This window comes from Sarcophilus harrisii, chromosome 1 (genome assembly GCF_902635505.1).
Source record: "Sarcophilus harrisii chromosome 1, mSarHar1.11, whole genome shotgun sequence".
In the NCBI taxonomy this organism is placed as follows: Eukaryota; Metazoa; Chordata; class Mammalia; order Dasyuromorphia; family Dasyuridae; genus Sarcophilus; species Sarcophilus harrisii.
Window position 1 is genome coordinate 841918 of NC_045426.1, and position 13641 is coordinate 855558.

At 50.5% G+C, this 13641-nt stretch overlaps 1 protein-coding gene across 10 annotated transcripts in view; it reads right to left on the reverse strand.

Annotated features, from left to right (window-relative positions):
- Nucleotides 1–898: 898 nt before the first annotated feature.
- The window catches only part of UBP1 (upstream binding protein 1), a 29538-nt gene continuing 16795 nt past the window's right edge, over nt 899–13641 (reverse strand). For 3 of the 10 annotated variants that reach the window (XM_031951333.1, XM_031951296.1, XM_031951328.1), the window contains 7 exons: nt 12541–12595; nt 12303–12417; nt 11095–11185; nt 10442–10554; nt 4373–4515; nt 3674–3773; nt 899–3213 (listed from right to left, as the gene is read on the reverse strand). In XM_031951333.1, coding sequence (XP_031807193.1) covers nt 3176–3213; nt 3674–3773; nt 4373–4515; nt 10442–10554; nt 11095–11185; nt 12303–12417; nt 12541–12595 — 655 coding nt within the window. In that variant the 3' untranslated portion in view covers nt 899–3175. The remainder of the gene's footprint in view (nt 3214–3673; nt 3774–4372; nt 4516–10441; nt 10555–11094; nt 11186–12302; nt 12418–12540; nt 12596–13641) is intronic. The other 7 variants (XM_031951340.1, XM_031951317.1, XM_031951323.1 and 4 more) reach the window with 6 other exon arrangements.

Genomic DNA, 13641 nt, shown 5'->3' on the forward strand with positions numbered 1-13641 from the left:
CTGAGATCCGACTCTCGTGTGGCCGGCTCTGACCCCCTCCGGCCCCTCCCTCTCCGACTGACACGGGGCACAGTGGTCTCCGTGCAAGACCAACATTCAAACTCAGACCGGGATTCGCCACGTGACCCTGGACCAGTCATTCAGGCTTCATGTGCTTCAGTTTCTCCACCTGTAAAATGGGGATAATCGCAGCTCCTCCCTCTCAGGGCTCTGGAGAGGTCCCGTTTATCAAGTTGCAGCCCTGGAAGGCTCCGGACCCCAGAAGGTTTCGCCATCGTTCTGACTCTTCCTGTTACTTCAGGATTTGTGCTTATTTGTCCGTGTGAACCTGGGGCAGCCGCACATGGTGCTCTGGGCAAGTCCTTTCCCTTAGACTCCATCCGCCCTCGGCTGCGGTTCCCGCTGGCCCCCGTGCCCTGGGCCCTTTGCCCACTGCCTGGTCCATAGCAGAGAAGGAGCGCTCGCCCCATGGATTCACCATCCCCTCTTCCCACCTTTGGGGTTCAGGGACACCTCCCTCGTCCCTTTCCCCTCCACCACCCATCCCTCGGACATCCCGCCCCCCCCCCCCACACTGGGCTCAGGTAAAAAGCTGGACTTCTTGACAAGGCGAACCCCAGCACCCGCCCTTGGGTCTTTTCTCCCTCTTCTCCAGCAAATCGGCCCCACCATCATTTCCATGTGTCCAGTTTTCCGGATTTATGACCCCGGCCCCCATCTGCAGACTGCCTGGGACTCACTCCCCTCCCCTCCTCCTCAGCTGCAGAAGCTGCTGCTTCTTCACGACCTGCCCAAGGGTCCAGTTCTCGAGCTCATTCAACAAAACAAGGCATCCAGACCCAGGAGGCGGCTTTCCCAGCCTGCTCGGCGCGGAATAACACACAGTTCAGACACCATGGAATGGGACCATCATGTTTTCAAGTTTATTTAAAAAGCACAGAAACCCAGACAAATGCACTCAACTCTAAGGCAAAAGAGATCATCTCTCCCCATGCGGGGGACGGACTACCCGGCCCCCAGCCCTTCACGGCAGCCTCACGTCACGATCAGCAGATTTGCCAGGGTCCCGTCAGAGCCACAGGGTCCGGAGCGCTTACAGACGAGCTCTCCGGGAGGACGTGGCTCTGAGCAAAGCTTACACGACTTTACGCGCACATACACACACACTTACACAGATTTTTCCTGCTATTTAAATACTGACACGGGGACAGACACTTCCTTTGCACAAGACACTGTCTCTCGTCTCGCCATGGCGGCTCTGCGACCCGTCTGGGTGGCCATCGCCTCCCCGACGCAGAAGAGGAGCCACACCCGCGCCGGCCGCACCATTGGTGCGGGATTCCTGGGCTTTGCGGGGGCTCCCTCTCCTCACAACCAGACACACAACCCTGTGCAGGGGGAGGAAGTGGGGAGACTTTCCTGGCAGGGGCTGAGGAGGGAAGGCTGCTGGCAGGGCAGCGAGGCTCCCCCGCCAGGCCTGGCCCAGCGACCTCGGGGGTAAGGCCCTTCGGGCCCTGCCCCGGGGCAGAAAAAGGCAGACTGCCCCAAGCTCTCTGAGGTCTGCTGAGCACACAGGGGGGCACCATTAATAGTAGGCAAAAAACCACATTTGCAAAATGTTCAGAAAACATTTATTACAGTTAAACTAAAATGTGTACGTCCCACTCTTTAAAACAGCACTTTGCTGGTGTGATCATTTCATTACAGGTGCCTGGGAATCAACTGATGAACGATTTTCCTTTGTGAAATCTGAGCTCGGCCAGATTCAAGGGAATCACCCCCACTTTTAGTGGGGGGGGCCAGCTCAGAGCCAGGCGGAGGAGGGGCCGATGGAGTGGCGGCTCCCTACATGCTGAGGTCCCAATGGTGACCCCAAGGGCCACCACCGGGTATTACAAACCCACGGCTCCTCCCCCCGAGCTCGTTATCAGGGAATGAGATATTTGGTCATGAGAAGGCTCCTGTTTAAAGTTTCAGATGGGAATGGAATCTGCCTTTGGTGGGACTCGGTTCTCTTTAGTGACCACACAAGCACTACAGGTTTTTAAAACTAGGACCCCATCCCGGGGAGAAAAGCAGCTACAGACCAAAGCCCCTCCCCCAGAACCCCAGGAATACACAAATGGGCACAAACATGCACACGCGCATGCACCAAGTGAAACGATAATGGGACACAAGCCGGGTAACACTACGCTGGGCGAGGGGCTCACAAACGATCCCGGGCTGACTGGTGAACACTTTGGCCCAAAAGATGGCAGGAAAACAGCAAAGGGGAGAAGATCCAAGATCGGTTTTAACTCACGGGGAAACCTTGGGGCGCACGACGAAAGCTCGACTCGGGGTGTGCGGCAGGCCCGTGCCCCGTCTTGGTGATCCCAGAGACGGGGGGGGGGGGTCAAGGTCCAGACACACCGGACGGAGAGGAGGGGGCAGGCCCTGCAGGAGGCCTTCCAGTCCCTCCCCCCCCACTGAGTCCCAAGCTCTTACCGCCAGAAGACCCCTCTGCTTTTTGTGTCTCTGGGGTCTAGGCCAAGAGTTAGACTTTTGTTTTTTAAAGAAGGGAATAAAAAGGCAAAGAAAGAAAAACAGGGGGAAAAAAAAAGAGGACAAAGAGACCAGGCAGGGGAGCACCTCCCCTGGGCTGCGCTGGACAGGCTCCGGTGACATATCTGGGCATGACTGGTTTCAGGCTTCAGAGTCACGTGCCCCATCTCCACCCCCCCACCCCCCCACCCCCCACTCAAGCCCCGAGTCCACGAGGGTCTGACCCACGCCCCAGAGGGTCTCCCGCCTCGTCGCTCTCGGCACAATCTCCAGGCCTTCTGCCCCAGGGGCTCCCAAGTCACCAAGGGTGGGAGCAGGGACAAATGACTGCACAGAAGGGACTACATTCATTTCCAGACCAGACGGCGTCCCAGAGGCCTAGGCGGCGGCAGGTGGCGCCTCTGGGTCCCCACGGCTCGGGCCGTGGCGCCTCCAGGACTGCGGTGAGGGCGGGGACGAGCAGCAAGTCCGCCTCTCGAGCAGTGCTCACCAAAGTCACCTCACACTTTCAATAGGAAACATGGGTCAGAGGGGGAGTCCAGTCCCGGTGTCCCTTCGGTCCAGTCTCTGTACACAAGAGGGCAGGGGAGGCTTCAATCCAGACCGAAGCCGGGCCAGCATGCACCTGGTCTCATTTAAGAACGATGTGGAAACCTTCGCCATTTTCTGCTGGGGACATGAAGGCAGAGTCAGACCCGATGGCCGCCCGGGGCCAGAGTGCAGCAAGGGGTCCCGCTTGACGTGAGGGGAGGTGGGGGTGAACCGGCCCCCTTCCTCCATCTCTTCCCGTCAGTCATGCAGCTGCGGGCTAGCCGTCCGGGACCCTGCCTCACCAGCCCCCACCCAACCTGGCCGCCTGTCCCTGGGTCTGAGAGGTCTGGCAGCATCACTGGGGAGGTCAGGGCAGGGAGGGGGGGGTTCTCTGCTCCCCAGGCCCCCTCCCTTCCAACACTGTCCAGAGGCCCAAGGTCCGCCTGCGGCCACCTCAGCCATCCCCGGGAAGATTCCCTGTGGACCTCCAAGGCCCAGGAAGGAGTGGCCACATCTCCCCGCTGGGGGAGAGGCCGACGAGAGCGCCCCAACACCCCGACTGCTTTGTCCCCCACATTGTTCCAGGCCCGTGAGATACCTTTGATAGTGGCGAACAGGAAACAGCTCTCGTCTTCAAAATTCTGAACCACCTGGAAAGAGGAAGCAGGCATGAGGCGGCCCCAAGAGCCCTGATGTTCCTGCCCCGAACAGCGAGAAAGAGCAGCGAGGTTGAGGTGACAAGAACAACGTGATCTGTCTGTCTCTACACAGGGCGCCTGACCCAGTCGGGGGCCGTGTCGGCCCCAGACTGGGGACCCTCCCAAGGGGATGACGACTCTGGCCAAGACAGGGGGGCGTGTGCACGGACAACTGGGACGGGATCACCAGCTCTTGACGCCAGAGCCTAGTCCCTCTCCCTGACGTCTTTACCGAAAACTGCCGAGTCCCAGGGAGACCGTGGCCCGAGACGGCGCCCACTCGGACCCGGCCGCGCCAAGTGGCTCCGCCTCCGGGGTCTCCAGGGTCGCAGGCTTTTCTCACCCTGCCCACTCCATCACAGAGCCGCCGTTCCTGGCCCTCAGTCCCAGAGTTCGGACTGAAGGGGCAGGAGGGTGGGAATGGACCCAGGCCAAGGTCCGAACCTGAACAACAAGAACCCCCCGCCCCCTAGTGTAGGATTTGGCCTTGCTCAAGGAGACTCTGAAAAAGAAAAAGGGGCATCACAGCCCTTCTGCGGTCAATGGGTAGATGCCAGCCCCAGCGGCCAGGCTGGGCCAGGCCACGCCAGCTCCCTTACCTGGTCACTAAGGAGAATGTGAATCCCGGTGGGACCCTGTTTGTAAACCTGGTTAATCTGGTGCAAAGGAATATTAAATATTGAAGCCAATTTCTGCGTGACTTCTGAGGCTACCATCTCTTCCAGGTAGATTGCGTGATAAACTGAAAGAAGGAGAAACATCCAGATGTGGTTGTGGTGAGAACTGGGAGACATCAGGACTGGGAGGGGCTCCCACTTCAGGAGCCAGGGCAGGGGGCAGACACTGAGCAGCGGCCAGAGAGACCCTGCCATCGCCCAAGGCACCGAGGCTCTCCCCTCCCTCTCCTCGGGGACGCTGGTCTTCCCTCCGCTGCTTCTGTCCCTTCTCCTGATACAGTCTCTTTGCCCAGGGCTCTTCAAAGGCCCAGCTTCGCACACCAAGCCATGGTAAGGATGGCATGGGAATGAGACCGGAGGCGGAGTGCTCACTCCGACTCTTGCTAGCTGTGTGACCTGGGGCAAGTCACTCATTTACTCCTCAGTTTCTCCATCTAGAATATGGGATTACAAGGCTGAATTCAAAAGGCCCCGATGAAGACAGTCTGTGACTCAGAAAAGGGCTTTGGGACGCCTCCCCTAACAGGCCAAGGCTTTAGGACCAAGTTCAGGGCACCTCGCTCTCAAAGCACGAGGGGAAGAAGCCTGTTGGTTCAAAGCCCGGTAAGTCAGGCGTATATTTGGCTGGAGAAAGGAGGGAGGTCAAAGTGTCCCCAGACACTGACAGCCAACACAGGCCTGATAAGAGGCAGATGGATGTGAATCCTATGTACCAAGCAGTCCCTGCCCTCCAAGGACACCCCCCTGAAAGGCCAGAGAGGCCCGTCCAGTCTAAGTGGAGGAAGGAACAAGTCCGATGAAGGCTGAGCCGCACCTAGGGGGGAGGACGCCGCTTTTAAGAGGCACAAATTAAAGTAGAGCCAAAGCCCAAGCAGCACCAAGTCACCAGCTCCAGGGAGAGCCAGGAGCCACTTCCACTGGGGTAGATCTGAGTGTGGGAAGGGAACTCATCTGAATCTGCAAGCAGACTGTGCAAGGCTCTCCTTAACGTCAATGAAAAGCGTCAAGGTGATAAGGAAGAAGCATCTTCAGAACCCCAGGACGGCATCTTTGTAAAGGGGAAACTGGAAGCAAGGGAAGCAACGGACCGGTAGAGAGCTGAGCAGAAACTGCACTAGGGCATCAAGGCAGGAATAAGGGGGAGAAAGGTGACAATAAGGATGTAGAAAGTCTCCTCAGGCTGTAGAGACAGGAGGGCCTGGATTCAAGCCCCACCTCCAATGTTTAATAGTTGCCTGGCACCGGGAAGGTTACTTAACTTCCCCTGGCCTCAGTTTCCTCAGGTTCAAAATGATACAGCACCAACCTCATGGAGCTGTTCAGGATCCCATGAGTCAGGCAGGGTTGGCACAGTACCTGGCACTCCCCCAAATGAAAGGTTCTGAGGAGATTTTCCTGAACTGGCTCCTTCCCCAAGTCTTCTTTTCCTTCTGACCTTAGGAAGTAGCTGGAGGCCTCTAGAAGTTTTTCTTCCCCACGCCCCTCTGTGTGGAGATCTGTTCTTTTCTCCCTCTTCCTCCACCCAGCCCGGCGACGGCAGATGATCCCCTTCACCATCCCCACTCTGCAGTCTTTCAACATAGATCGCATAGTCACTACCTTCTACTGTCATACCCTCTGACCTTGTCACCCTCCTGAAACTGCTCTCTCCAAAGTTACCAGATATAATGACCTTGCTACAATCTTCAGTCTCTCTCCAAGACCCCCTCTAGGCAGAAGCTTGTGCTTCAGCCTCCAAAGCCATGATGGTGAACAGGGAACCCACCACCACCAGCAACAAGTGCTGACCACCCACCCAGGGTTAGATGGCCAAGAATCATCATGGGAGGCCCCAGGGCACTCCTACTTCCAGCTCAGGACTCAGAACCAGCTTCCAAGGAAATCATGTTATAAAGGAGGAGCCAGTCATGCCCATCATGTATTGCCACCCCTGGCACAGAGAAGCTAGATTTCTGAAGCAGCCGGGCTCCTGAGAAGTAGCATGTGCCAGGCACAGAAATGAAATACCAACTTGGGTTTTCCTGGCCTTGAGGTTGGGTCTATCATGATGTCCCTTCCCTCTTCCCTCTCTCCGTGTCTAGATACAAATATCAGAGAGTTCGAATTAAGACCTCTGATCACTCAGCAGATAGTTTTTGGTAGTCCATATTTCCATTAGTTGACTTTTTATCTCGGATACTAAAATCCTTCTCAGTGCTATTTTCCCCTCAGAAACTCACTAACCCTAAATGAACTGTTTGCTCAAAACCTTTTGAATTTCAAGGAACCAAAAGAAATTTGCTTTGCTATCTGTAAAAGTCCTTCTTTAGCAAACTCACTTCTTCCTCATGGTGGAGAGAGGCCAACAGAGCTGCACTGGGTCTGATTTGCTGACAATGTGAAATTTACAGTTCAGACTCTAATTCCATTAAGAACAGACGACAGTGGATGGCAAATGGCTTTCTTTAGCTAAGAACCGCTTTCACTTCCTCAACAATACTTATCCAAAAGGGAGTTCTCTCCTACAGGACTTTCAGTTCCCCAATTTATCTTGTCTAGTCCACTTATGTACTTTTCTATTTTTTAACCAATACCAGATGGCGTGTAAGTCTAATCTTTAAAATACAGTTTTAAGGTATGAAATGCTAGTCCCCTTTCTAGCCTGCCTTTTTAAAAAGTAAATTCTCGTTGATTCCAGATTTCTACTTCCTCCAAATTTCTTACTATTTTCTCTATTTAAGCTCTGTAAAGAAACCCTTTCATAGGAAGACTTGGATATCATCAATACTACCAATTGCCTTTCATACCGTTGTCATTTTTACTGTCTCTGGCACAGCCCCATTAGCAGCATTAACTATTAAGGTTATTATTTCTTTAAGAAATGTTTTCTAGTGAGTGCAAGGGATAATGTTGTAAAAAAAAAAATCACACAGGCATGGGTTCTGTCAATAAAAAGTTATAATAAAAATAAATTTAAAATAATAAAAAATGCTTTCTAACTAAAACTATAAGTATTGAGAGTGCACTGGTACATTAACATCCATGTATTTTATGCATTCTGCAGTTATTCTGAAGGGAGAATTCCTTTTTATACTCCTGTCTTTTCAGATTTTGCTGTTACAATACAGAAATGGTAGTGGAATTTGTTTTTGCAGGTTTTTATTCTGCTTCAGCCTGCACACTTTTGTTGAAATTAGTTTGCTGAGTTCCTAAGTAAATTGTCAGATCATCAGGAGACAAGAATACGCTTACTTTCTCTGTTTATCATTATACCTTTCTCAAATAATATAAAATGCTAAATTGCTGAGGCCTTTCTGGTCAATTTCACCTTTGCAGCATTTCAGGTCCACTTTACTTCTCCAATATCTCTGGATAGTTTCACCTCAGCAGCACCTCTGGTCAATTTCCCCTCTCTAATATTTCTGGTTAGTTTCAACTCTGGAACATCTCAGGTCCATTTCCCCTATTTCCTCTGGTTAGTTTCACTTCTGCAGCAATTTGGGTCGTTTCACCTACTATCTCTGGTTAGTTTCACCTCTGCAGCATCTTAGGTCCATTTCCCCTCTGTTATCTCTGGTTAGTTTCATCTCTGCAACATCTCAAGTTCATTTCCCCTCTGTATTATCTCTGGTTAGTTTCACCTTTGTCGCATCTCGGGTCCATTTCCCCTCTCTATTATCTCGGGTCCATTTCAGCTCTGCTGCGGCATCTTTCCAATTTGCACCTCCTCTCTTGACCCCAACCCCACCCTTCACCACTTCCATGCCTGATGACTGCTACCACCTGCTGGTTCATCTGCCTACCTCCAGCCTCCCTCTGCTCCAGTGCCTCCTCCATTCAGACTCCAAAGTGACTGAATTGAGTAAACATCAATGCCAGTAAGCCATCAGGATTAAATACAGAATTCTGTTTGGATTTCTAAAGGTCTTACCTTTCCATAACTTAATGCGCTCTCCACACTCTTTGATCAGTAACACCAGCCTCTTCTTGTTCTTTCCACCTGATACTTCCCCCAACACCAGGTATTTTCCTCTGGCTATCCCCCAAGTCTAAAATCCTCTTTCTCCTGGCTTCCTTTGGGTCTCAGCTAAAATCTCACTTTTAGGAAGCATTTGTCAAGTTCCCTTAATGATAATGCCTTTCTTTTATTAATGCCAAGTGAAATCCATATATGTCTTGTTTATATTTGCATAGTCTCCTCCATTAAACTGAGCTTCTTGAGAGCAGGAACTAGCTTTTTTCTTTCTTTGCATCTCTAGCACTTAGTTTAGAAATGGTAAATATTTAATAAATATCTGTTGATATTTCACTTAAATATGCTTTATCTGTACTCAATAATGAATGTAGTTAACGCCCTCATCAAAGGTCTTTTCTATCTCTACTGAAACAAAAGTGATTTTGGATGTTACTTTTAATAATTATATTGACTGCCTTCCTGAGGCTATCTGCTATATCCTGTTATATCTGCTATAAATCCAATTTTGCTATAATGATCTCTTGAATAAACTGCTATAGTCGTGATAGAATTACATTTAAAAATTTTAAATCAATGTTCATTCATGATACTAGTGTATGGCTGTCTTTATCTGCTTTATCCTTCCCTTGGTTTAGGAATCTGGACTATATTTGGCTGAGAAGAAGCCTGGCAATATGCCTTCTTCATTTTTGGACATATCGTTCCTCAAAAATTGAAAAAATGTTAGTTTTTTTTTTTTTTTTTTTTTGGTAAATTCCTTTGTAGCTGATTCTACTTTGTTCTCTGACACTGGGTCACATAGCTCTTATTAACATCTCTCTACATGGTATTCTTTCAAATATGATCTTTTTTTAATTGTGAAGGTAGTCCTTTATATTTTTTTTGTATATCTGGTTCTGCTGATAGAACACAGTATTTAAGTTCTTTTATTTTCTTCTAGTTGTGGTGTGAATTCGTTTAATTCGTTTTTTTGTTTCTTGACTTGATTTTCTGCCCTCTGACAAATATGACCACAGGGCAGCATAGAAAGCCTTACATGAATTGACACGAAGTCAAATAAGCCGAGTCAAGAAAACATATGATGGCAGCAATGGAAATGGAGAAGACTACAAAACAATGCAAAAAAGTTGTAAATTACAATCATGGGGCTAGATCCCAAAGAGGAGAATGTAACAAGCTAATCCTTTCCAGAAGTACAAGATTGGGAGATATCTATAGGGAAATGGGACTTTGCTTATACTAAAAGTCAGATTTAGGGTTAGCATTATTATATTATTGAAGAATTATTGGTTTTGCTTTTTTTCTTTTAAAAAATTTTGTTAAAAGGGTAAAATCTCTGGTAGGATGAAGGAGAAAAATCCAGGGGAATATACAGGCCACATAAAAATAGGATACACAGGGGCAGCTAGGTGGCACAGTGAATAGAGCATCAGTCTTGAAATGAGGAGAACCTGAGTTCAAATCTAGCCTCAGATTAGCTAACTAGATGTGTGATCCTCGGCAAGTCACTTAGCTCCAATTGCCTTCCCTCAACATGCAAATACAAATAAATAAAATAAATCAAGAGAAATCTGCTTTTCAAAACAGATGGTATCACTCAAATGAAGCTTTCTTCTTGGCATGACTTTTTTGGTGGCAATGCTTGTGTTTTCTAAGTAATCCTTATGTAAGGAAATGTGACTGTAGTTGTTCTGCTCGGTTCAAGATCCTACTCTTAATCAATCAACAAGCAGTTATTAGGAATGAAAGTTTGCAAAGCACTATGGTCACAACTATCAAAAGGAAAACAATTTCTGCCCTCAAGAAGTTTCCATTTGAAGAGTAAGACCAAATTGGTAATTCACCTAAAGGGAGAGACAGCAGGCCCCAGCCTACTCCTTTGACACTCTGAATTTGCTCATGGTATTCTGAGTCTCATCTCCCTGTAACCCACAACGGATGCCTAAAAGAATTTCCAGCTGTTACCATTAGCAATCAGACAAAGCCAAGGCACGCTCTCGTCAGCTTCCTAGGCCCTGCCAGTCCAGAATGCATACCAAATACTACACCGCTGTCGTCGTCTCCGTAGTCATCATCTGGTTGCCTTTCCACCCGTATGCCCCTGGACTGCTCCTGGCAGACATAGATGGTGAGACGGGGTCTAATCATCCTGTGGGGACAAGATGCCACATCGTGAGAAAGAGGACAATTGCAGCTGGATCCCTGTAGTCCCATTTCCTTACATAAGATTACTTAGAAAACATGCGTGGAATTACAAAATACACCACAGTTAATTGTAGAATGCTTTGAAGTTTGCAAAGCATATACATTTACCTCAATGGATAACCCTGTAGGGTAAATCCTATAATTCTCCCGTTAGAGACAGAGATAGAATGTAACAGCTCTAACGAGCTCTAAGGGGAGATCTTTCCGACTCAAGTTCCCCGCCGCCTCCAGTGCCCACTTTACTGACAAGACCTTCCCCCCACCTGATGGTCCCAGATCCCTGAATCTGATCATCTAGATCACAAACTTTCATTCTGAAGATGCTGATGCCCTCAAGGGCATCATGGAACTCCTAAGCTCTGCCCCCTTCCCCACAACCCTAGGATGCCGGCCGCGGCCATCCCCCAACCTGATTCCCGAAGACTGAGATTCTCTCTTGGAAGAAAGGCGCATGTGGACTGCCCTGCACCCTCCTCCTCTTTACCTCAACTTCAGTGCATTGTAGAGACGAATGCCATCAGCCGGACCACAGATCTGTACGAGATCGTCTCTTGTCAGCTTCAACAAATCTGCACCTGAAAGAGGAAGTGAAGGAACTGTCGGTAAAAGCTCCAAGAATTGGAGGCCATTTTTCTGATGTTGACTGCTTGCTAGAGATTCCACTTGGAGCTCCCAATGGGCTTGCCCTTCCTATGTGCCAGCTTCCCATCCAGAAAGCCCATAGAAAGGCTGCAAGCAGATGCAGAGGGGGCTTTCTTTGACTACATGCTTCAAGATCCACAACTGGACACCTCACATCTTTAGAATGGACTTGATAAATTCTAACTCCGGCCACCTGGCTTCTTTGGGCATTGTCAACTTTCCCAAACCAGTGACTCGGCTAGCTCAATGAAAATGGGATTCTAGCCAAACAGTCTCTTGGTTAGTGAATCCTCGGGGAAGCTGGGAACCAAGTTGCCTTTCCATCTGCAAAGATCTGAAAGTAGCTAGAACAACCCTGAGCAGATATGCAGACCTTTCTGGGAGTTTGCTGAAATGTTTTCTGGTCATATGACCCATTATGGCCTCAGAAAGGTCCCAAAAGCCAGCCAGTTGAGGGTCAGGTGTGTTCTCGGTGGCCCAGACAGCAAGCATGGCCACAAGCTCGCCCTGGATCCCAAGAACACAGAATAAAGCACCCGGCCCCCCTCCATATTCATCTCAGAAAGTTGGAATTCAGCCACAAACCCTCCAATGCTGAATGGCCAAGGACAGGCTCAAAAACTACCCTTTTCCCTCAGAGTTCCATGGACTTTCTAGTTTCTCAAGTTCTTTCTTACACACAAACTTTCTCTGGCTCTGACACGATAAAGAGGCGAATTATCTGCCTTCAAATCAATATTGCAGATGGGACTTAAGTTTTAATAGATATAGAGAAACACCTTCCCTCCCCTCCCCCGCCAGTGATCAGGCCATCATGTTGCAACTCTCTTACGATGGGGCACGGATTACTGAGGCCTTGTGAAAACAGAGCCGGTTCCGCCATCCTGAACCCCAGGTGGGGACACACTGACTTGTAAGCCCCCCGAAGCTCCAAGAAGAGTGCTTGGCAGGTGCTCACAGACTGGCTCAAGATTCCCCCAAAGAGTTCAGAGTCTCTGCTTCGATCTCGTTTGCGACAGAGCAATACTTGGGAAGTGGAGGGGCACATACCCGAGAAATTGGTGAAGAGCCTCGAGTAGGTAGAGAACCTGTGCCGGAGCAGCCATTCTTGGGTCTCCTGGATGTTGGCTAATGGATGCAGTTGCTGGGGGAAGGGGAGAGCAACCTGTACAACCCACATTAGCTCTCCCCCCCCCCACCCCGGCCTGCCTCCCACGGTTGGCAGCACCACAGCCGGCTGGAGGCCGGCTCGGCCTTCCCAACACGTGTGACAAAGAGAGATACTCACTTCACTGGGGCTCTGGAGAACCACATCTGCTTGATAGTTTGGAGGAGAAGAACTGCTACGAAAGAGAAAAGGGAGAGAGGAGCTTTGAGAACGAGCCACTCTCATGCGTTTGGCTAACCGAGACTAGATCCACGAGCTGGCGGCTGCTACTGTCTGAGCCTACCAGGAACCAGAACATCGCATCCTGAGGTGACCCCCTCCCTCCGCTGGGGAAGAGCAAAAAGGCAGCACGGTCTCCAAGAAAGGGTCCCGAGCTTGGAGTCGCCAGAGGAGGACTCTCGCTCCGGATAAACTAGGCCACCCTGGGCAATGCTTGTTGTCCCACAAGCCAAGAGGGCTGGATGGGTGGTCCCTCCAAGGCTGGCTCTAAGAGCTCCCTGCTTATGCAGGTTCTGCTCCGCTTTCTCCAGTCCCAGTGGCCCTAACGGCGACACGGGGACCAAGGACCCCCTGTTGAGGGGAAAACTGTGAAAGAAGCCCAAAGATCATAAACAAAGTCCTAATTTTAAAAAATGCGCCATGTCTAGGGCCCGAGTTTAGGGATCCAGGGAGAGGAAAGCAGCCTTAATAAATCTAACCACCAACATCTGGGCCCTAAAAACACTGGGATTCAGCCCATGGTCTGGGGCCCAGTGAGCACGTGGCCCTCACGGAAGGCACCAACAGTGACCGCTCCAAGTTCCAGCGGAGTCCGCCGTGAGAGACACCGGCCGAGCAAGTTAACCTAACCTTGGGGAGAGAGGTGAAGCTTCCAGACCTAAGGAGGTGACCGTCTCCCAACATCATGTGGAGGTCAACGTTCTGAGCACGGGGTCCGGGAGCATCCAGGAGTGGGAAGAGGCGGCAAGTTCAGGCCCCATTAAGACTAAACTTAAGGAATTGGGGATGTTTCGGCTGGACAAAAGAACACTCTGGGAGACACAAGAAGCATTTTCAAGCGTTAGAAGGGCTCCTCTGCGGAAGAGGGATCAGATGTGTTCAGTCAGCCCCTGCCCGAGGAGCCGAACTGGGGACGATGGGATGGAGGCCCCAGGGGGCCAAGTGAGGCTTCATATCCATCAGTAAGGAGGGGACGGGCTGCCCTGGGAGGCAGAACCTTGT